Source organism: Schistocerca cancellata, chromosome 4 (genome assembly GCF_023864275.1).
Source record: "Schistocerca cancellata isolate TAMUIC-IGC-003103 chromosome 4, iqSchCanc2.1, whole genome shotgun sequence".
NCBI classification, from domain to species: domain Eukaryota; kingdom Metazoa; phylum Arthropoda; class Insecta; order Orthoptera; family Acrididae; genus Schistocerca; species Schistocerca cancellata.
The window spans coordinates 348,947,869-348,972,809 of NC_064629.1; the positions used below are offsets into that span (position 1 = coordinate 348,947,869).

Consider the following 24,941-nt stretch of genomic DNA (forward strand, 5'->3'; position numbering starts at 1 on the left):
TAAGGCATAGTAGGGATGGGTTGACATCAGCTTGTCCTTCTTTTTCTTTGGCTTCACCATTGTGGCATTTTTACATGCCGTGGTTGTTTTAGAAGGAGAGGCAGGAAGAGTTAAGTGAGATGGTGCAGCTGATCTGTGATACGGCTTTTGCTGGTCAAAATGTACTATGATAGAATGCTTGAGTAGCTGTATTTCAGCATTTAGAGAGGTTATCCATAAAAGTGAGTAAGTGCCCTCATAAAGAGGAGTGAACTTCTTTGTTTGCCCTTGCTTCACCATGGTTTTTGAAGCAATGATAAATCGCTGGGATTGTTCTGAGAAAGCATAGCACCTTTGTTGCTACATTCCAACTGCTTTTGTGTGGCTTTGGAATTACTGTATTAACCTGTTTCCAAATGGCTTTGAGACAATGGGTTAGCCTTTTCACTTCACTTCCATTGACTCTAGGAGGCAATTTGTCAATTTCAAAAGGTGATTTCATGGGTACACCATAAACAGTTTCATATGGAGCGTATCCTGTTGCCTTCTGGACATGATTGTTTTGCACAGAAATAATGAATCCATCCTACATATTTGTCCTAACCTAAGTGTGTTTTCGATAGATAATATGATAACATTTGCACAATAGCCTTATACACATGCTCCAAGTGCCTGTTGGCGTTTGGGTAAAAGGGTGTAGTTCACCATTTTTTATTTTTAATGTTTTGCAAACTTGTGCAAACAGTGCCGACAAGAAATTTGAGCCTTGGTCAGTGAGTATTGTGTAGGGACTTCTGAACAGCAATACCAGGTAATTGACAAAGGTGCAGGCAACAGTTTGTGGTGATATCTGCAAGTAGTATTAAAATTAAATACTTTTAAAAGTGATCAATAATTCACAATATATATTTATTATTCTTGGTGCTTTGTGGAATGGGCCACAGAGATTCAAGACCATAATCTGAAATGGTTTTAATGGTTTTGATGCTTCTGGTAACATTTATAAGTGGAGGCACTCTTTGCACACGAGGCAGACAATTTTGTATATACTTCCGAATGTCGGTTTGTCAACCCCTCCACCAGTAATTTGAGGCTATTCTTGTGTTTGTGGCTCATCGGCCATTATAGCAGGCCTGTAAACTGTCATACAACTGTGCTCTTATTCGTTGTTGCAGTTCTTTAGGTATTACTATTCTGTTACCCAATGGGGTCTTGCGATATAGTACACCGTCTTCTGTAACAAAATCAGAGAGTGATGCATACATCATTGCACATGTCTCTCTTGTAATTCTTCTGATTCTTTTATCAAAACATCATCTGTTTGTGCAGCTCTAATTTTTCTGCTAAGAACGTCAACATATCCATGAAAACGGCAGGGTTTATGCAAAACTGTGTAATCATATTTTTAATGTCCACCAAGTCAAACGACCTGTGGGGTCCTTTAAACTGAGCATCCATACTTTAGCGTTGTGTCGTGCAACCACAGTGAATTGGCATCCACACAAGTAGTATTTTAAGTAATTTTTGCCAAATATGAGAGCTAATAAATCTCTCTCAGAAGTGCTGTAGGTAATTTCTGCAGAATTTATTCACCTGGAAGCAAAACCTATTAGTCTTCCCCCATCATCCTCAATTTAATGGCTCAAATGGCCCCAACTGTGTAATCTGGTGCAGCCATCAAAAGGATGAACAGTTTTTCAAAGCCTGGGTACTGGGTACAGAGGTGAACTAGTCAGTATGTTTTTGATATTTCTTATTGCTTTCTCACACTCCTCTGTCCATTCAAACACTGTACCTTTCTTTAATAGATTTGTCAGTGTTATATCCTAGCCAGTAATGCCAACCGAGCCCGCTGCCAAAAGGTTGGCAGCATCAAAGTCCGGACGCCGTCCGCATAAGCAGCGCCAGCGATACAGGAAATCGCCGCAAGTCTGCGCGCGCCACCGCTGGCTTCTGGCTTCTTAAGCGCTGGAGTCGCGAGCGCTAGGAGTTCTGTATTCGCCGCTCAGTTGTATACTCGCCACCGATTTGTGTACATGCTAGTCAGTTGTGTGTTCATCGCAGCAGAGTTGTTGTTTGTCGTCAGCCGACGCTGACCTAGTCGCTCCGACTCGAACTAGACAGATTTCTGTAGACACGGAGTTCACTACTGTGTTTCTGTATCTTCGTTAATAAAGATAAGTACCGACTTTTATTTAATCAGAGTGTTTGAGTTTTCATCTTTCTGTTCACTGTTCCAGCGGACCGGTCGGCCCGCTATTAAAAGTGTGGCGGTGACTTCGTAAGCCGTTTCTACCGCGAAGTGTTTGTCGCTACGAACGCCGCCACAAAAGTCAGCGGTTTTGCTATTGTAGCAGAAATTGTATAAGTCAATGATAAAAATTGTTTAAGCCAAGAAAAGATTGTAACTCTTTAACATGTTTTGGCACTGGGAAATTATCCACTGCCTCAGTTAGCCTAGGATCTGACTTAACTCCTTCTGAACTAATGACATGCACCAGGTACTGATCCTGTGATTGTGCAAAGGAACATTTTTCTAACTTCAAACTTCAATTTGCATTTTGGAGTGAAGATAATACATTTCTTAATCTCTTGGTATGCTCTTCAGTTGTTTTTGCAAAAATCATGATGTCATTGAGACAGACAAGACACAGAGAATACATGGCTTGGTTGGAGCTTGTGAGGTTCCTCGTGATTGTAATGCACGCTCACTGCTCAAACGAAGTATTGAATCACTGAATTGAACAGTGTGCATTCGATAACCTATCACAGTCTGATAGTGTGTTGGAAAATAATTCCCTAAGATAACACTGAAGTCATGTCTGCATTTCCTTACTATTTTCATACCAAAGACATACTCTTCCCCTTCAGTGTGCAGGTCTATTGTACAGGTGCATGCAGGAATGATTATCTCGTCTCCAAGTCCACTTTCATTGTATTGTGGCAATTTTAGCACACACTTGTCATTGTGTTGTTGTTATGGTCTTCAGTCCTGAGACTGGTTTGATGCAGCTCTCCATGCTACTCTATCCTGTGCAAGCTTCTTCATCTCCCAGTATCTACTGCAACCTACATCCTTCTGAATCTGCTTAGTGTATTCATCTCTTGGTCTCCCTCTACGATTTTTACCCTCCACACTGCCCTCCAATGCTAAATTTGTGATCCCTTGATGCCTCAAAACATGTCCTACCAACCGATCCCTTCTTCTAGTCAAGTTGTGCCACAAACTTCTCTTCTCCCCAATCCTATTCAAAACCTCCTCATTAGTTACGTGATCTACCCACCTTATCTTCAGCATTCTTCTGTAGCACCACATTTCGAAAGCTTCTATTCTCTTCTTGTCCAAACTAGTTATCGTCCATGTTTCACTTCCATACATGGCTACACTCCATACAAATACTTTCAGAAACGACTTTCTGACACTTAAATCTATACTCGATGTTAACAAATTCCTCTTCTTGAGAAACGCTTTCCTTGCCATTGCCAGTCTACATTTTATATCCTCTCTACTTCGACCATCATCGGTTATTTTACTCCCTAAATAGCAAAACTCCTTTACTACTTTAAGTGTCTCATTTCCTAATCTAATTCCCTCAGCATCACCCGACTTAATTTGGCTACATTCCATTACCCTCGTTTTGCTTTTGTTGATGTTCATCTTATATCCTCCTTTCAAGACACTGTCCATTCCGTTCAACTGCTCTTCCAAGTCCTTTGCTGTCTCTGACAGAATTACAATGTCATCGGCAAACCTCAAAGTTTTTACTTCTTCTCCATGAACTTTAATACCTACTCCGAATTTTTCTTTTGTTTCCTTTACTGCTTGCTCAATATACAGATTGAATAACATCGGGGAGAGGCTACAACCCTGTCTTACTCCTTTCCCAACCACTGCTTCCCTTTCATGCCCCTCGACTCTTATAACTGCCATCTGGTTTCTGTACAAACTGTAAATAGCCTTTCGCTCCCTGTATTTTACCCCTGCCATCTTCAGAATTTGAAAGAGAGTATTCCAGTTAACATTGTCAAAAGCTTTCTCTAAGTCTACAAATGCTAGAAATGTAGGTTTGCCTTTTCTTAATCTTTCTTCTAAGATAAGTCGTAAGGTCAGTATTGCCTCACGTGTTCCAACATTTCTACGGAATCCAAACTGATCTTCCCCGAGGTCGGCTTCTACCAGTTTTTCCATTCGTCTGTAAAGAATTCGCGTTAGTATTTTGCAGCTGTGACTTATTAAACTGATAGTTCGGTAATTTTCACATCTGTCAACACCTGCTTTCTTTGGGATTGGAATTATTATATTTTTCTTGAAGTCTGAGGGTATTTCGCCTGTCTCATACATCGTGCTCACCAGATGGTAGAGTTTTTTCATGACTGGCTCTCCCGAGGCCATCAGTAGTTCAAATGGAATGTTGTCTACTCCCGGAGCCTTGTTTCGACTCACGTCTTTCAGTGCTCTGTCAAACTCTTCACGCAGTATCTTATCTCCCATTTCGTCTTCATCTACATCCTCTTCCATTTCCATAATATTGTCCTCAAGTACATCGCCCTTGTATAAACCCTCTATATACTCCTTCCACCTTTCTGCCTTCCCTTCTTTGCTTAGAACTGGGTTGCCATCTGAGCTCTTGATATTCATACAAGTGGTTCTCTTCTCTCCAAAGGCCTCTTTAATTTTCCTGTAGGCAGTATCTATCTTACCCCTAGTGAGACAAGCCTCTACATCCTTACATTTGTCCTCTAGCCATCCCTGCTTAGCCATTTTGCACTTCCTGTCGATATCATTTTTGAGACGTTTGTATTCCTTTTTGCCTGCTTCATTTACTGCATTTTTATATTTTCTCCTTTCATCAATTAAATTCAATATTTCTTCTGTTACCCAAGGATTTCTATTAGCCCTCGTCTTTTTACCTACTTGATCCTCTGCTGCCTTCACTACTTCATCCCTCAGAGCTACCCATTCTTCTTCTACTGTATTTCTTTCCCCCATTCCTGTCAATTGTTCCCTTATGCTCTCCCTGAAACTCTCTACAACCTCTGGTTCTTTCAGTTTATCCAGGTCCCATCTCCTTAAATTCCCACCTTTTTGCAGTTTCTTCAGTTTCAATCTGCAGTTCATAACCAATAGATTGTGGTCAGAATCCACATCTGCCCCAGGAAATGTCTTACAATTTAAAACCTGGTTCCTAAATCTCTGTCTTACCATTATATAATCTATCTGATACCTTTTAGAATCTCCAGGATTCTTCCAGGTATACAACCTTCTTTTATGATTCTTGAACCAAGTGTTGGCTATGATTAAGTTATGCTCTGTGCAAAATTCTACAAGGCGGCTTCCTCTTTCATTCCTTCCCCCCAATCCATATTCACCTACTATGTTTCCTTCTCTCCCTTTTCCTACTGACGAATTCCAGTCACCCATGACTATTAAATTTTCGTCTCCCTTCACTACCTGAATAATTTCTTTTATCTCGTCATACATTTCATCTATTTCTTCATCATCTGCAGAGGTAGTTGGCATATAAACTTGTACTACTGTAGTAGGCATGGGCTTTGTGTCTATCTTGGCCACAATAATGCGTTCACTATGCTGTTTGTAGTAGCTAACCCGCACTCCTATTTTTTTATTCATTATTAAACCTACTCCTGCATTACCCCTATTTGATTTTGTATTTATAACCCTGTAATCACCTGACCAAAAGTCTTGTTCCTCCTGCCACCGAACTTCACTAATTCCCACTATATCTAACTTTAACCTATCCATTTCCCTTTTTAAATTTTCTAACCTACCTGCCCGATTAAGGGATCTGACATTCCACGCTCCGATCCGTAGAACGCCAGTTTTCTTTCTCCTGATAACGACGTCCTCCTGAGTAGTCCCCGCCCGGAGATCCGAATGGGGGACTATTTTACCTCCGGAATATTTTACCCAAGCGGACGCCATCATCATTTAATCATACAGTAGAGCTGCATGTCCTCGGGAAAAATTACGGCCGTAGTTTCCCCTTGCTTTCAGCCGTTCGCAGTACCAGCACAGCAAGGCCGTTTTGGTTAATGTTACAAGGCCAGATCAGTCAATCATCCAGACTGTTGCCCCTGCAACTACTGAAAAGGCTGCTGCCCCTCTTCAGGAACCACATGTTTGTCTGGCCTCTCAACAGATACCCCTCCGTTGTGGTTGCACCTACGGTACGGCCATCTGTATCGCTGAGGCACGCAAGCCTCCCCACCAACGGCAAGGTCCATGGTTCATGGGGGGACTTGTCATTATCTGAAACAAAAAGAATGCTAATCTGAGTGCTGGTATTCTTAAGAATTTTGACAGTCTTCCCTCTGAGCTCACCCACTAAAACTAAATTTGCCACCTCTGTGAAATATATGAACCATTTTTGTAGGGTCCATATATTTCATTGGAGTTGAGGGTGAGTGGCAGGACCTGCCCCATGCTCGTTTCACTGTGTATGAGTACTCCTGCATGACTGATCATTTTATTTTTTCTGCTGGCATGTTCCTCTTGGGGGAATTTGGCTACTTATTTTGCAGACAATGATGCTTTTAATGTCTGACGGTATGGCATTTCTTACAGCGTGAAGCCCAGCAGCACTCAACTGTATGGTTGAGATTCCCACATCTTTGGCAATTTGTGTCATTAATGAACACATGTTACCATTTGCTGGCACATACAGGGTGGATACAAATCTTCCTGCTTCCTCACATAATAGAACAAGTCTGACTGCTTCATGCAAGGTGGTTGAGGAGGCTACCTTTACCTCACTGCCTATTTGTGGATTGATTCCACATATGGATACTCTCACTTCAGTTTCTTCAATTAAGACTTCATTACATGTATTGTCTCTTGTGACAAGATACTGCCCTAATTCTGTCTGCAAATGCTTCAAAGTCCTCACTGCTATTCTGTCTAAGGATGAACTGTGCTGACAGTTGTGAAAATTACTAAACAGTCAGTTTAATAAGACATGGTTGCAAAATACTAACACAAATTTTTACAGAAGAATGGAGAAACTGGTAGAAGCAGACCTCAAGGAAGATCAGTTTGGATTCCGGAGAAATGTAGGAACCGATCACAATAATAGCTAACACGATGCTTGTCAGAGTAGCACTGTGCTAATCCTTTGCCAAGAATTCAAAAGTGGGTGCTTCCTGCAACACATCTACTGACTCTACATAATTTTCTGCATCACCTGAAAGCTTCAGCTTGTTGACATTTAACAAAAACTGGTTTGGCCATGCACATGTATGTCCTACTCCTTGACAGTTTACAAAAATGTTGTTGCATTTTTGCCTGGCTTTTCAGCAAAAGAAGGTACAAAATTTACCGCAGGAAGCATACTGGCTATTTTGACTGCTCTGGCTTCACGTTCGCGAGTTATTGTGTTAAGCTGTTCCTGTATACTATTTTTTCAAGTTTCGGGATGCTTATTGCAGTAAAGTAATGCGGCTAGGCTCATCTGTTGCCACAGTTGCAGCATTGGGAGCCATTTCTGTCCTCTCCATTGATTGGTGAGGATGTGTGACTGCAAAACTGGGACTGAGACCGAACAGATGAACACAAAAAGAGGTCTCGTTCTATTCTAGGTGATGAAATATTACCTCAGCAGAAGTTCACCAGAGTTGTTAACTAGCAGAATGCATTGCAGTGACACTTACATAGTGTCGGCACCAGGGGGAGGGGGGGAGGGGGGTAGTGGGCCGGTGGTGGCGATGAAGGTGGCAACAGCATTGGAGGTGGCCTGGAGCGGAGTGCTGTCTTCGTTGAATTGATGCAGACTGCGGAAGTCCAGCAACTGCCAGCGGCTCACCTCTGCTAGGCTTAGGCAGCAGTGGCGTGTGGCTGATAGTGTGCTCTGTGGTGTTACATAGCCATCCCAACTGACTGCTGTGGCAGGTGCACTCAGTACATAAACTTATGCACAAGCACACCGGGTGTGCATCTGGCACAGATGGACGTGTAACCTGCAGCAAGGTACCAGTGGGCTCATGGGTGTCTAATAGCTCTTGTGATTGAACAAGGAAAGGTTGGGTGGACTTAATGGTGGGGATCCCATTTCAGGACACCACTTGTTTTTATCAGGATGGGTTAAGGGTGATCCTGTTGACTTTAGCATATGGAATGAAAAAGAGTTGCCAAAAATGGAGTTTTATTCTCCTACTCTTCTTCTATGGGTTACATTCTGTCTGTCATCTGCTATGACTGTGGAGGGAACTGTGCGTAGTGGCATAGAACGTATTGCCCTCAAGGAGAGGAGCAGTTGAACACATCTGCAGGGTAGGATGGTTGGTAGACAAGACATCAATCCATTGCTGCAGCCACTGTCTCGCTGGCCAACCTGCATGCTCCACATGACCAATCTCTGCTGTCCCATTATTTGGCTTTGAACCTTCTGGAAGCATTACTTGCTCAGCAGTCCTGTGGATAGTGTTCCAGGTGCTTCGGAGCTGCTTATGTAACCTATATCATCCCACTGAGACACAGTGGTAGTTGGATGAAAAATATTGCAAAATTTGAAAAAGAAGATAATGCTCTTTTTTACTCTTAACACCATTTTGGGCTTTGCACTAACCCATGAGATGTGTATAAATCTCTTTAGTTCCCTAATTTCACATCTCTTTCGACAGAGTTCAAAAGAAACTTGTCATAAATATCACAGAAATGCCCTTGACCCCAGGACTGCTTGATTATCACTGGATTAGTGTTCTGGAGTCTGACTACACTTTAGTGGTTACTAACTGTATTTTAAAACTGAAGAAATTGGAAAAAAGTTAGGAAATTACGGAGATGAGACCTGGATAAGTTGAAAGAACCAGAGTTTGTTGGGAGCTTCAGAGGGAGCATTATACAATGGTTGACTAGAACAGGGGAAAGGAATACAATAGAAGATGAATGAGTAGCTTTAAGAGATGAAATAGTGAAGGCAGCAGAGGATCAGATAGGTAAAACAACAAGGCCTAAAAGGAATCCTTGGATAACACAAGAGATATTGAACCTAAATGATGAAAGCAAAAAATTTAAAAATGCAGCAAATGAAGCAGGCAAAAGGGAATGGAAATGTTTAAAAAACGAGAATGACAGGAAGTGCAGAATTACTAAGCAGGAATGGCTTGAGGACAAATGTAAGGATTTAGAAGCATATTTCACTAGGGGAAAGATAGATACTGCCAACAGGAAAATGAAAGAGGCCTTTGGGGGAAAGAGAAGCAGCTGTATGAGTATCAAGAGCTCAGATGGCAAACTAGTCCTAAGCAAAGAAGTGAAAGGTGGAAGGAGTATATAGAGGGTCTGTACAAGGGAGATGAACTTGAAAGCAGTATTATAGAAAGTGAAGTGGATGTACATGAAGATGAGATGGGAGATATGATACTGCAAGAAGAATTTGACAAAGCTCTGTAAGATCTAAGTCAAAACAAGGCTCCGGGAGTAGTTGATATTCTGTCAGAACTACTGATAGCCTTGGGAGAGCCAGCCATGACAAAACTCTTCAATCTGGTGTTTAAGCCATATGAGACAGGCAAAATACCATCAGACTTCAAGAAGAATGTAATAATTCCAATTCCAAAGAAAGCAGTTGCTGACAGTTGTGAAAATTACTAAACAGTCAGTTTAATAAGACATGGTTGCAAAATACTAACACAAATTTTTTACAGAAGAATGGAGAAACTGGTAGAAGCAGACCTCAAGGAAGATCAGTTTGGATTCCGGAGAAATGTAGGAACACATGAGGCAATACCGACCCTAGCACTTACTATGGAAGATAGGTTAAGGAAAGGCAAACCTACATTTATAGCATTTGTGTACTTAGAAAGCTTTTGACATTGTTGGCTGGAATATTCTCTTTGAAATTCTGGAGGTACCAGGGGAAAAATACAGGGAGCATAATGTTATTTACAACTTGTACAGAAACCAGATGGCAGTTATAGGAGTTGACTGGTATGAAAGGAAAGCATTGGTTGAGAAGAGTGTGAGACAGGGTTGTAGTCTACCCCTGGTGTTATTCAATATGTACATTGAACAAGCAGTAAAGGAAACTAAAGAAAAAATTGTAGTAGGAATTAAAGTTCAGGGATATGAAATAAAATCTTTGAGGTTTGCCGATGACATTATAATTCTGTCAGACAGAGCAAAGAACTTGGAAGAGCAGTTGAATGGAATGGACAGTGTCTTGGAAGAATGATATAAGATGTACACCAAGAAAAGAAAAACAAAGATAATTGAATGTAGTAAATTTAAATCATGTGAAGCTAAGGGAATTAGATTAGGAAACAAGACACTTGAAGTAGTTCATGAGTTTTGCTATTTGGACAGCAAAATAACTGATGATGACCAAAGTGGAGAGAGCATAAAATGTAGACTGGCAATGACAAGGAAAGCATTTCTGAAGAAGAGAAATTTGTTAACATTGGATATAGATTTTATAAATTTAAGTATTAAGAAGTCTTTTCTGGAGGTATTTGTCTGGAGTGTAGCCATGTATGGAAGTGAAACATTGACGATAAACAGTTTAGATAAAAAGAGAATAGGAGCTTTCAGAATGTGCCGCAGAAGAATGCTGAAGATTAGTTGGGTTGGTCACATAACTAATGAGGAGGTACTGAACAGAATTGTGGAGGCAAGCAACTTGTAGCACAACTTGACCAAAAGAAGGAATCGATTAATAGGATACATTCTGTGATGTCAAGGGATCATCAATTTAGTACTGGAGGAAAATGTGGGTGGTAAAATTGTAGAGGGACACCAAGAGATGAACACAGTAAGCAGATTGAGAAAGATGTAGGTTGCGGTAGCTATTCAGAGATGAAAGAGGCTCGCACAAGATAGAGTAGGATGGAGAGCTGCATCAAACAAGTCTTTGGACTGAAGACAACAACAACAACAACAACAACAACAACAACAGTGTTACTGTGATGTGCAGTTCTTGACCCTTTTGAGATACATGCATGGACAATGAGGCCAAGAAAAACCTAATTTCAATTAATGTCGCATGGCTTCCATGAAATCGACAATGAATTATGTTTAAGTTCTTACTACATTTCATTGCTGTTGTTGTTGTTGTTTTTTTTTGCCATGCAGATCTCTAATTTCTTCATTAGTTAGAACAACCTAAGCACAATCTCATGCAAAATGCCTGGAGTTGATGTACATGAGAATTTTTTTGACACTGAATTGATATGTATAGACCTCTGGGTATCAGCTGCACTCAAAATTCGAACTTCAGCAGCAAACAGCTCATACTTAAATTTATCATCTCTCCCAGTCCCTTCTGATGAGATACTACCATTCTCTTGTTCTGCTGAAACAAATTATTTAGTCAGTGACTCTGTAATCATGTGAAAGTCTAACAGAGATCATAACTTGGAATATTTTGTAAGCATGTACTAAGAACTATTTATTATCAATAAGTAACCAGTCATATACCTTCAAACTCATAAATTAGCTCAGAATTGTCTCTTTCATACTCTGAACCATCTAAAACCTGTCCCAATGTAAGTAAATCAGCTGGTTGCTGATTGGATACAACTTGAACAATTCACAGCCTAAAATCCAATGTTCAAAATGCAGATTAATTTTGAAGGCTAGACCTTAAAAGTTTTGGTGGGTATAGGAAAAATTTCAAAAGCCTCTGTAAATAAATAATGACATCTTTATATTAATATACATGGTAACCAAACTACTCCAGATGGAGTCTCCCAGCCAATAATGCGATGCGGTCAGTTTATTTCATTAATATACCTAATAGGAAACATTAAGAGAAAGTTACATAATGTTTGCTAATCGATTGCTCTCATTCCCCAACATTTTTGTGGCTGTCATTATTTATCAGAAATAGAAAAATCATGGCAGGGGGAAGGTCTCGTATGCCTCTTGGAACATAGGCGTCCATTTATTGATCTAAGACTCAGTAAGTTTCTTACTGTCATTTTCATTCTCTATTTTTGCCAAAATGTTCTTTCCAACCTACCATGGCTGAAACCTTTTGGAATAAAGGTTTTCCATCTGCCCATATCAGCTTATGAACAACATTCCAGAATTCAGCATTCCTACCTCTGTATTTCTTAACAGTCTCAATTCAGTGTCAGTTTCTTGAATGTAGTTCTTAATTTAACTTGGAAACTTTGCTGCACATGTCACAACTTTATCACTGAGAGGAAACTGAATATCTATTTATTACTCTAAACCAAAAAGTTTAAGAACGAAAACTTGTTTAAAGGTCTTAATTTGGTCACAAACCAAGTCTGTATTTTTATCAGTCTTAAACAAAACCCTTACCCCTAAATACATGTCATCAAAAGATTTAAAATGAGAGGGATTTTGATACAAAATATCTCTCAAGGAGACTGATTCTAGATAATTTTCTTTCATGTAACATTCTAATACAATTTTCAATGTTGGCTAATGTCATGGCATGTTGTGGATTTAAAAGGACTCTTCACCTTAAGATAAAGTGTGCTGAAGATGAGAAACACAAAATATGGAACTATTAAAAGAGGTTCAGTACATCATACTGCTCAAGCAGCCTGAGTAGAAGCATATGTCTAGAGAGCCGGCATATCTGGCTGGGATTAAATAGTCTATGTATTTTTACCTTTACAACATTCTGAAACTCTCTTACTTCATCACGACATTTAGGGGCAACAATGGAAATGATTACTCACTTGCCTTGCTAGGGATCTAGGGATAGAGGGATCAGGGGTATGGGATATTTATTTTAATGCTTGAAGCATATGTATGTCAGCAGAGTTTCTGTGATAGTATCATTGAAATTGTAGGAGTACAGCTAAACACCTGTAGAGAGGAAGAGGTGGATGTAGTGGCCATATACAGAATGGAAAATGGAGAATGGAAGGAAAGTGTAGTCAAGATACTGTTAAAATTATGGGAACCTGGCTGATAACAAGGATGGAAATATAATTGGGGATATCAAAACATACCAGCAGTATATTGCTGAGGGAAAGTAGGTTCATAAGGCACCAATCAACTCTTAGTGAACACGCTGTGTGCAGTTTGTTTCAGAAAATGTAAGCAGTGATAATTTACTGGATTTTTTTTTCTGATAAGGCCTGGTGATATAATTAATGAGATAAGTGACCATAAGCCAGTAGTAAAGGAATTAGAGAGCACAAGACAGACAAAAAACAAAGAAGGTGCAGTTGCTGAATACCGCAAAGCAAATATAGGAGGAATAAAAATGTATTAACTGAGATATTCAGTCAGTGGTTAACTTCATTAAAAGATGTTGACACACAATCAGAACAGAAGCAGATTACATTGAAATCTGAAGCAAAGAATGTTCTACTAAAAGTAATAAAGCTGCTGTGAGCCCCAGTTTATTACACTAAAGCAGCAAGACTAATAAAATCGATGTTAGAATGCAGAGATATGAGACCAGGAAAGGAAGAGTAGCAAAGCTTGTCTGAATATCTGCTTAGACTACAGGACAAGTAGTGTCATGGAAATGATGGAAAAGCCTTACAAAGGAGGTAAGAGCTAGACTTCGGGAATTTACCAAGCAAATGTGAATAAGAATGCATGGGAAGATATAGGACATAGGCTGCTTGCTAATGAGGTTTATAAGGGAAGGAAAGACCATCAGTACAAAATAAATGTGAAATCATTGAAAAACAATTATTATTATTATGTTGGTAGAAGAGTAAAGGTGTCTGGATCGGTCTGATAGAGCCACAACTGTGTTAGTTTGGCAGGCTTTTTGAAGAGGTGTGAGCAGTTAAAGGAACACATCAGGCAATAAAATGTTGTATTAGAAGCTGTAAACTGATCCATGACTAATGTTCACTTTTTCCACTATCACCTCTATTGTGATATCTTGGTCTTTGAGCATTGTGCCCTCCACTTCTCCTAAGATACCTGACTCTTTACAGAGAAATGGTCTCCCTCTTCCTTCTTTATCACTCGGACATGTTTGATCTCACTGGAACATCTGTGCCACCTAAGAACTGTGCCATATGATGGTGCTGGTTTATCTTAAACTTCCACTTTGTTTCAGCGTTGTCCCCTTTAAATCCAGAAAATGAGTTGCCACACAATACTCCATTTTATCAAAGGACTGTTGTCTTTTCTTTTTGACTCTCATAGTAGTGTGTTGTAGTGGTGTAGTGCAGGGAGTTCATTATTTCCCTGGCCTGTAGATATGTACCTGCTAACAAACAAAAAATTAATTATGTAACTTTATTTAGTGAAGTTAATAATTAAAACTTCATGACTACCCTTATAAAAACCTGGTCCGATAGTGGAAAAAACAGCCAAGATTATGGCAACAGCCACATTTGTAAGCAAATATAATAATGTTCTGTGTATCAAGGAAGGTTTAAGCCTACATATGAATAAAAAAGTGCAAATATATGGCAATTCCATTTCATCACAAACAGCAGTTGAATATCTTGCACAAATCAAGTGGACAAGGTATGCAAGGCCCCTAATATAGCATTTGCCCCCCTTCCATAGTGAAACCAGTCATGTTCTGTTTGAAAGGAATATCATTATGATAGAAGAACACGACAACTTCCTGATCAGTGTTTTAATAGTCCTAGCAGTAAGTGAAAACAATCTTAAAAAGGCATATGTTACTTTGTTTCCTTCACTCTGGACATGGACTGCCATGCACAAACGTTTTATGCAGATCCTATACCCATTTATTCATCAATAATAAAGCTAAATTTACACTGAAGAACCAGAGAAACAGGTACACCTGCCTAATATCATGTAGGGCCCCTACGAGCATACAGAAGTGCCGCAACACGACATGGCATGGACTTGACTAATGTCTGAAGTAGTGCTGGAGGGAAACGACACCTTGAATCTTGCAGGGCTGTCCATAACTCTGTAAGAGGACGAGGGGGTCAAGATTTCTGAACAGCACATTGCAAGGCATCCCAGATATGTTCTATAATGTTCATCTCTGGGGAGTTTGGTGGCCAGAGGACGTGTTTAAACTCATAAGAGTGTTCCTGGAGCCACTCTATAGCAGTTCTGAATGTGTGGTGTGTTGTATTGTCCTGCTGGAATTGCCCAAGTCTGTCAGAATGCACAAGGGACATGAATGGATGCAGGTGATCAGACAGGATGCTTATGTCCTTGTCATCTGTCAGTGTCATATCTAGACATATGAGAGGTCCCATATCTCTCCAACTGCATATTCCCTACATCATTACAGAGCCTCCACCAGCTTGAACAGTCCCCTGCTGAGATGCAGGGTCCATGGATTCATGAGACTGTCTCCATACCTGTACACGTCCATCTGCTAAATACAATTTGAAATGAGACTTGTCCAACCAGACAATATGTTTCCAGTCATCAACAGTCCAGTGTTGGTGTTGACGGGCCCAGGCATGGTCTAAAGTTTTGTGTCGTGCAGTCATTGAGGTTACATAAGTGGACCTTTGGCTTCGAAAGTCCATATCAATGATGTTTCGTTGAGTGGTTCGCACACTGACATTTGTTGATGGCCCAGCATTGAAATATGCAGCAGTTTGCGGAAGGGTTGCAGTTCTGTCATGCTGAATGATTCTCTTCAGTTGTCATTGGTCCCATTCTTGCAAGATCTTTTTCCAGCCACAGTGATGTCAGAGATTTCATGTTTTACCCAATTCCTGATATTCATGGTACACTCATGAAATGGTCGTATGGAAAATCCCTGCTTCATCACTACCTTGGAGATGCTGTGTCCCATTGCTCATGTGCCAACTATAACACCACGTCCGAACTCACTTAAATCTTGATAACCTGCCATTGTAGCGGCAGTAACTGATCTAGCAACTGTGCCAGACACTTGTTGTCTTATGTAGGCATTGCTGATTGCAGCACCATATTCTGCCTGTTTACACATCTCTCTATTTGAATAAGGATGCCTATACCAGTTTCTTTGGCGCTTCAGTGTATTTTTCTTAAGAATTTCAATTAGCTTCACCAAACCAGCCTAGCCTGTAACCTTAATTAAGATTCCAGCCACTTCTGTTGTGCCACAATGAATATTGTGAATCAAGTCATGCTGCCTAGATAAGTTTCAGTGTCCCATGCTTCTTTCCACAAGTGTGTTTTACTGTCACTGTTACCACTTGTTAATTTTAGGAAACTATCACATGCATAGCAGTAGGTATTGTATGGGAGTTTCTTGTTTCTTTTTTCCATAAGAGATTCTAATTTGTAACATGTTTTACCTTTTTGGTTCTTGTCACTACAAACTCAGAATCTGAAGTGGAACTCAAATCTACATGTGCAGAACACTGCAATACTTTTTGGAAGCTAATGGTGTGATCTGGTGACTGTCACCAGTCGCCCATTGCCTTGCGCACACTTTTCCACTGCCTCTCTGTTTCTTTATTGAATAAGAAAAACATTCAGTTGCTTCAGCTGGGAAGTCTTTGTTTTGTTGCCCTTGCATCTAAGCATGACGTTGGATAGTGTTAGTCATTGTTAACACCACAGTTATTTCCGTTGTGTTCTGATTGAACTGACAAGAAATATATAGCAGCTTGTACTACTGCAGTACTTTATTTGAAAATTTAATTGTTACTGCATGAAACATTCTGATGTTCGCTGCTGGTCCATGAAACACAGACTATGGCTCTTACCCCTAGCAAAATACTTCAGACAATAGGGGGTTGCTTCCTCTACTCCATGCTTCCTCTGTGGTGCTCTACATGTGGTGCAGAGTTTCCTTGCCTGTGTTCTCCACACAAATTGGCAACAGTAATGTGTGCACATTTCTTTCTTTCAGTGGAACTTCAGATGGAATTTTTTTTTAAATAACGTGTATACCATATGGCATTGTTGACCAGGAGCCCCCTTTCAAGGAGGTTGGCCTCTTGGTACGAGAATTCTTATTTAATGCCACTTTGGCAATATGCACATTGATGATACAATAAGCTGGATGTTCCCACAAGCAACAGTGAGAGCACAAACTGAGTGGTGTCACATATTGTGCCATGTTTACAAGAGTTGTTTTACGGTTCCTTTATCTAATTTGATTAAATAAAATTAAGATTTGCACAAAATTTTGTGTGGTGTCACAGCCAGACACCACACTTGCTAGGTGGTAGCCTTTAAATTGGCCGCGGTCCATTAGTATACGTCAGACCCGCGTGTCGCCACTATCAGTGGCCGCAGACCAAGCGCCGCCACACGGCAGGTCTAGAGAGACTTCCTAGCACTCGCCCAGTGGTACAACCGACTTTGCTAGCGATGGTTCACTGACAAATTTTGCCCTCATTTGCCGAAACGATAGTTAGCATAGCCTTCAGCTATGTCATTTTCTACGACCTAGCAAGGCGCCATTACCAGTTACTATTGATGCTGTAAAACATGTACCGTCAAGAGCAATGTTCACCATTTATGGATTAAAGTTAAGTATTCCAGCAGCTACGTACGTTTTTTTCTAAAGTCTAATTTCCTTGTCCTGTTCCAGACCTCACGCCAGCCTGCGTGAGCTAAAACACGTGCCTTTCGGCTTCCTCTAATAAAACGGGGTTGGTTCTCCTGCCAATCCACAACATTTGGCGACGAGGTCACACCACGTTCGTAACTACACTGCCCTGATTTACTTGTGTAATGGCTTCGCGACCATCTCCAGATGTACTGTCTGAATTTTATCGCTTACAGAATCAGCAGACGCAAGCCTTACTGGAGGCAATTGGACAGCTCGTCCAGGGTCAACGTGCAATGCAAAACGATGCAGCAGCAGCCGCTCCACCGCTAACGCAGCCACAACACGCAGTTGCACCGACTTTTCGTTTGCTGTTGCGCGCCCTAAATCACCAATCATCATCACCACCTTTTCGTCCTTTTGATGCTGCACTGGAAAGCTGGAAGGAGTGGTCACGCCAATTTGGATTCCATCTCGCCGCCTACAGAATTCGAGGTAATGAGTGGCAGCCTTTTTTATTATCTTCCGTCGGGGTGACCACGTACCGTGTGATAGTCAAATTATTTCCCCGACCCGACGTAGCAACTCTGTCCTACGATGAAATTTTGTCTGCATTAGATACATATTTCAAAGAATCAGTCAATGTAGTTGCAAAAAGGTATACCTTCTTTCGTACAAAACGTACGGCAGGTCAGACTAATCAGGAGTGGGTTGCAACCTTGCAAGGCCTTACTAGGGATTGTGCTTTTGAGTGTGAATGTGGACTCCATTATTCAGATACTATGGTGCGTGATGCAATTGCACAGAACGTGTCTGATGTTCGTATAAGGAAACAGATTTTGAAACTAGTCAATCCCTCCCTTCAACAAGTGATGGACATATTGGATCGGCAGGACACACTTGACTTGAAGAATCATTTGAAACTTTGCCACCCGTGTGTCAGGTTAACCGGTCCGCCGGGCGAGCTGCACGGAACAGTAAACAGTCCTCGCGCCCGGCTGCGCCAAAGCCGCCTAGCTCTCAGACACGTGTACCGCGCCGGCAAGCAAATGCAGTGCTAAAATCATGACTGCGGTGTGCTACTAGACATTCACGTGAGAATTGCCTGTCACACCAAGCTATTTGCTTTTTCTGTAATAAAAACGGACATGTTCAAAGTGTTTGCCAGAAAAAGCTCAGATCGGAAGCTCAAAACCATTCCAGGCCCTTTGCTTCGCGCTGGAATCAGAATCGAACCAAGGACACTTAGGCCCGCGACACTTCACCCATGGAAATTCATATAGTTTATGCCACTCCGCCCAGTGCCACTCTCTCTAATAGTGGCTGTGTTCGTACCAAAAATAGTGTGCGTCGACATCGCCGGAACTCCTGTCAAGTCGCAAGTGATTTTATATATATGTTGCACGAGACAGTCGCTCTTGTCGTCAGCAGGACAATAAACTTTTTGCGGACTTGGACATTAACGGCAAAGTGATACCATTCCAGCTCGATACCGGAGCTGCAGTTTCACTGATCAATCAAGACACGTACAAACAGCTGGGCACACCTCCATTGCGTGCTGCAAATGTTAAGCTTACTAGCTATTCCGGTCAGCATATCCCTGTGTTAGGACAGTGCAGCCTTCTTGCAACATACAAGGGACAAACAAAACTTGTGTCATTTTATGTCCTTCGTTCTTCTTCTGCAGTGAACTTGTTTGGTTTCGATTTATTTCAGTTGTTTAACTTGTCTATAATAAATCAGGTCCTATCAGTGAACCAGACTGTGCCTTCAGCCAGTGTTTCTCGTCTATGTGAAGAATTTGCAGACATTTTTGCATTGGGCCTCAGTTGCGCTAAGAACTATAAAGCACATTAGGAACTGAAAGTAAACGCACAACCGAAATTTTTCAGAGCGCGCAATGTTCCCCACGCATTGCGTGATGAGGTTGCAAAAACATTACACGATTTGAATTCACAAGGTGTAATTGAACGTGTGCAGGCTTCTCTCTGGGCATCACCCTTAGTAATTTTACCAAAACCTTCGGGAAAATTGAGACTTTGTGTGGACTTCAAGGCAACAGTGAATCCACAACTAGTGACTGCAACTTTTCCTTTACCCCACCCGGAAGATCTTTTTGACAAACTGTGCCCGGGTAAATATTTTTCGAAGTTGGACCTAGCAGATGCATACTTGCAAATACCGGTGGATGAAGAATCCCAGCGCGTTTTGGTGGTTAACACGCATCTTGGTTTGTATCGATTCAAACGACTGCCATTCGGGTGTGCATCCGCCCCTGCATTGTTTCAGCAATACCTAAAAACTGTTTGTGCGTCGGTCCCTACTGCAGCAAACTATCTGGACGATATTGTGATCTCCGGAAAGATGGAAGAAGAACATTTAGCCAATCTCAGAACATTATTTCAGGTCTTGTGACAAAATGGTCTTTGCTTGCGGAAGGACAAATGTGTGATTTTTGCTTGTGACTTACCCTATCTGGGACATGTACTCAATGCCCATGCATACATCCCAGTCCAGACCACCTCCGTGCCATACAAGACTTGCCTTCGCCGCAGAATTTGAAGCAGCTACAGAGTGTGCTGGGTAAAATCAACTATTATCATAAATATATCCCACACGCCTCTTCCATTTCAGCTCCGCTTTATCGCTTACGCCGTAAAGGTGTTCTGTTCGTCTGGACGACAGAATGCGAACGCGCCTTTCGCCAGTTGAAATCGGCGTTGCTTTCCAATACTTGCCTGACGCCATTCGATCCCCAGAACCCCCTTTTGTTGATGGTGGATGCATCGGATTTCGGGATCGGAGCTGTGCTGGCGCACACAGATGGTTCGCACAATCGCCCTATTGCCTTTGCGTCCAAATTGCTCTCGTCTGCGCAAAGAAATTGTTCACAGATCGTGAAAGAAGCATTGGCTCTCATATTTGGTGTTACAAAGTTTCATGATTTCTTGTATGGTCATCACTTTTCCATCATCACAGACCACAAACCTTTGACATCGCTTTTTCATCCGACCAAGCCTGTACCTCCACGTACAGCACAGAAATTCATTCGCTGGTCTATTTTCCTCTCGCAGTACCGCTACGATATCTTGTATCGGTCCACTGCTAAGCATGGAAACGCCGATGCGTTGTCCCGTTGCCTGTTGCTGTGGATAGAGCATTTGATTCCTCCGAACTTGCTTGCATGTTCATTGATTCAGAAACCGATGACGTGGTCGAATTGTTTCTGATTGATTTTCGTCGTGTAGCTACAGCCACAGCTGCCGATTCTGTCCTTGCTACCGTTCTGCATTTTGTTGCTACACAATGGTCCTTGTCAAAGTCACGGATCGGGGATCCGTTGGTTCGCCGATTTTTTGCTCACAAGGAGAGACTTTTTGTAAGACGTGGTGTTTTGCTGTTGCGTTCTGATTATGATCAGTCCAGGGTCGTGGTCCCATGTTCGTTACAATCCTCTGTCTTACAGCTTCTCCACCAAGGGCATTGGGGTATAGTGAGAACGAAACAACTTGCTCGTCAGCACTGTACTTGGTTCGGAATTGATGCTGCGATTACGAATATGTGCTCTTCTTGCATGGTGTGTGCCGAACAACAATCAGCACCACCGTGTAAATTCTTTGCATGGCCAAAAGCCACTTCCCCTTGGCAAAGATTACACATCGATTTTGCTGGTCCATTCTGGAATGATCGATGGTTAGTTGTGGTAGATTCATTCAGTAAATTTCCTTTTGTTGTTGTTTATGTCTTCCACGACGTCATCTGCCACCATCCAAGCGTTATCCACTATCGTTTGCATTGAAGGTCTTCCACAGACTATTGTTTCTGACAATGGCCCACAATTCATGTCCGCAGAATTTCAGTCATTCTGCAAGGCCAATGGTATTCAACAACTGACGTCCGCTCCGTTTTCGACACAGCAAACGGTGCTGCTGAACGTTTGGTCAGGACTTTCAAGTCACAGATGTTGAAGTTGAAAGAGTCTCATTCTCGGGAGGACGCGTTATTGCTCTTTTTGTCCTCGTATCGCTCTCAGCCCCGAGATGGTCGCTCGCCGGCCGAGTTGCTCCACGGCCGCCCTCATAACACCTTGATGTCTTTGCTACATCTGCCGCATCAGGTTCCTGTGCAGCGGCAGACACCTGCTTTTGCCCCAGGCGATTTTGTCTACTACCGCAACTATCGAGGTTCACGGCGTTGGCTCGAAGGGCGCATTCTTTGCTGCCTCGGCCGCGCTATGTATCTGGTTTTGGGGGCCTCTGGTGAGGTGCGTTGGCGTCTCCATCAGCTGCGCCTCAGTCGTCACATGGGCTCTGCCGCTCCCCGTCTGCTTTCAGTGACGGTGCCGTCCGGCCAGCACCCTGGGGACCCATCTACTGGCTCGCCTCAGCCCCAGGTGTTACCGACACTGCCTTCCAATTTGCCCCATGGCGCCGCTGCCGCCTGTTCTCCCGCCGGCGACGCCCGCAGTGGACGCGTCGCTGCAACCGCCGGGCGCCTCCCTGGGTCACGCACCGCTGATCGCTTCCCGTGACCAGTTGTCCTCCGACATGGAACTCTTTCCCGCTCCGGACCATATGTCGTCTTCGCCCGTTGGGTGCCCTGGCCCGATGTAGGTCGACCCTTCAGCCCCTCCTGTCTCTACGGGCGCGTACACCGCATGTTGGCGTGCACCGTGGAGCAGGTTTTCAGGCGTCTCCTAGCTCCCCTCGGTCCGAATGGCAGGTTGCAGGTGGCACAGCCTCGCCTGTTGTTAGGCTCCCCACCTAGTCGCATACGTCAACATGGGGTCCTCCCCAAGGCCGGTGGAAGCCTTATGCCACAACCTTGTGCCGATTTGCGGGGGAGGAATGTGGTGTCACAGCCAGACACCACACTTGCTAGGTGGTAGCCTTTAAATCGGCCACGGTCTGTTAGTATACGTCGGACCCGCGTGTCGCCACTATCAGTGATTGCAGACCGAGCACCGCCACACGGCAGGTCTAGAGAGACTTCCTAGCACTCGCCCCAGTGGTACAACCGACTTTGCTAGCGATGGTTCACTGACAAATTACGCCCTCATTTGCCGAGACGATAGTTAGCATAGCCTTCAGCTACGTCATTTGCTACGACCTAGCAAGGCGCCATTACCAGTTAATATTGATGCTGTAAAACATGTACCGTCAAGAGCGATATTCACCATTTATGGATTAAAGTTAAGTATTCCAGCAGCTACGTATATTTTTTGCTAAAGTCTTAATTTCCTTGTCCTGTTTCAGACCTCACGCCAGCCTACGTGAGCTAAAACGTGTGCCTTTCAGCTTCCTCTAATAAAACGGGGTTGGATCTCCGGCCAATCCACAACATTTTGTATTTGCTGGAATACTTTAAAAAAAATGTAAGCTCTTCTGAAATTCAAAGGATCTGACAACCCTGCTACAATGAGCTGCGCATTGACCTTATTGCAAAGATATATTTCTACTCAAATATCCATAATACTTAGTGCATGTTTGCGTCATCTGTTAATACAAACTTTAACTAACACTGGAAGAAGTGCCTTTCACTGTTCATGGCCATCAGCAACACAGGAAAGAGGCTATGCTCTATGAAAATACTGGAGCCTATAGATTTTACTGGATTGGCTATTTTCAAAAGACCCACTGCCTGAAAGTTCTGCGGACTTCAAATTGAGAGAATACAATATATAGGAGTTTGCAGCTGGACTAGTTTAAAGTGAAAAACACATATAAAACCAGTTGTGAGAAAGACAGATGCCAGGCAGAATTTCACTGAGCTGTGTTGAAAGTTCAAGTCTGTAGCTCATCTATGCCTAGCAGTTCCACTGGTCTCAGAAGAAATGCCCATTGTCAGTAGCCTGCTTTCTATTTTACCATCAATAAGAAACATAAACACATTGCTACAATTTATATACACATTTTACAGTCATCTATTCTTACACACACTCATTAGACATGTTATTAATAGTTCTGAATGATGGTATTCTGTATGTATTAATGAAAAAAATCTACCTCTTACAGATTCACATTATGTGCCTCTAAGCTTTTTGCCCCAACCACCATCACCACCACCACTACCACCATCACCCTGTTCCAGCCACAAAACTTTGTGCCCCATGAATAGATGCTTCCCAGTTTGTGCTAGATAACAGTGGTAAAAACAGTCTTTGATTAATGATAAGTCACTATTTTATGAACCAACCATATCTTGTACATTTATACACCATCAACTTAGATAGGCACAATATTATTTTTGATGTGTCCATATACAGATTTATATACTTTTATTAAAAATAAAGAGAATGGAAAGATGGAAACACAATTGAGATAACAAACTGATAACCTATGTGTCTTGACGAACTACCTTCAAGAGTAGCTTCCATGGACAGTCTTATAGGTACTGGTAAATTTATTATATTATTGTATTAACTGTTGTACTAAAATTGAGACAGTGATAATATTTAAAAAATTATTGCTTCCATCCCCCCTCCTCCTCAGAATTATGTGTGACAAGACCTGCAAACAGACCAAACTTCAGGTTGGTAGAACTACTGCTAGTATGTTAAGAGTTTTTGCTACACATGTATATGCCCAAATTAACTGAGAACATCACTGTAAGTGATTCCAATATTACGCTGGCTGTGCTCTGTGAAAAACAATTAAGGTGTTGAGAATCATAAAGGCCTAAAACACAACAATGTCAATTGTGAGACTGTAGCATTTATTCATGCTTCTGACTTCTGTTGATCTCACGGTGAGACAGGTTTATCTGTGCTGTAGGTCCACAATGTTTACATGAAGATTCATGAAAAGCTATCTCACCAGTTTCTTTGATATTCACTTAAATGTGGGCCCAATGATAGTGTGCTTCAGGTACCTATCGTTCTCAGTGTCCCACTTATGTTAATAGTAACAGCAGCAGGTCCAGAGGAAGAAGAAATGTTGGGGGATTAGATATTGGATATTTTCCACTCATGGGTTTGTTCTGATAGTAAATGTGTATGTTTCCTAGTGTCTCAGTTACTTTCATGCTGGAAATTGTACTAAAATGGACATCTTATTTTATCATAAAGATCTTTCAAGATTGCAAAGGTAGTTACACTTTCCTTCCTACTTTCAGTTCCTACTGTAATTCTTTGTTATTCTATTGCAGTATGTAATCTTTATTATTATTACTGTTGTTATTGTTACTTTATTATTTCTTGTTAAACTTTTGAAAATTTCTCTATAGATCACTGGCACTCTTGCTTCTATTTGTTACAGGTTTTTGTATCTGTTAATGAATGTGATGAGGAAATTGTCGACTATGTCCGCAGACATTCTTGTTTTGGCATTCTTGCTCGAGACACTGACTTCATGATACATGCTGGAATACACTACTATTTTGCAGCGGACAGGATCAAATTTCCTACACTTATTACAATACGTTATGATAGCAAGAAACTAGCACACAGGTTAAGACTGTCCGAGGAGCATCTCCCACTTCTTGCTTCGCTTATGGGAAATGACATAGTCCCATTAAGAAAACTAAGGGTAAGTTGGTGTAAGCTTTATTACCAATATTCTGTGTTTTACC

The 24,941-nt window shown here is 41.8% G+C and overlaps 1 protein-coding gene across 2 annotated transcripts in view; it reads left to right on the forward strand.

Moving 5' to 3' along the window:
• Positions 1-24,941, forward strand: part of LOC126184610 (constitutive coactivator of peroxisome proliferator-activated receptor gamma-like) — a 521,164-nt gene that overhangs the window by 66,605 nt on the left and 429,618 nt on the right. Inside the window, exons 1-2 of one of the 2 annotated variants that reach the window (XM_049927064.1) lie at positions 17,513-17,867; positions 24,629-24,898. In XM_049927064.1, the coding sequence (XP_049783021.1) occupies positions 17,796-17,867; positions 24,629-24,898 (342 nt within the window). In that variant the 5' untranslated portion in view covers positions 17,513-17,795. Of the gene's footprint in view, positions 1-17,512; positions 17,868-24,628; positions 24,899-24,941 lie in introns of those variants that run through there. The other variant, XM_049927063.1, reaches the window with a different exon arrangement.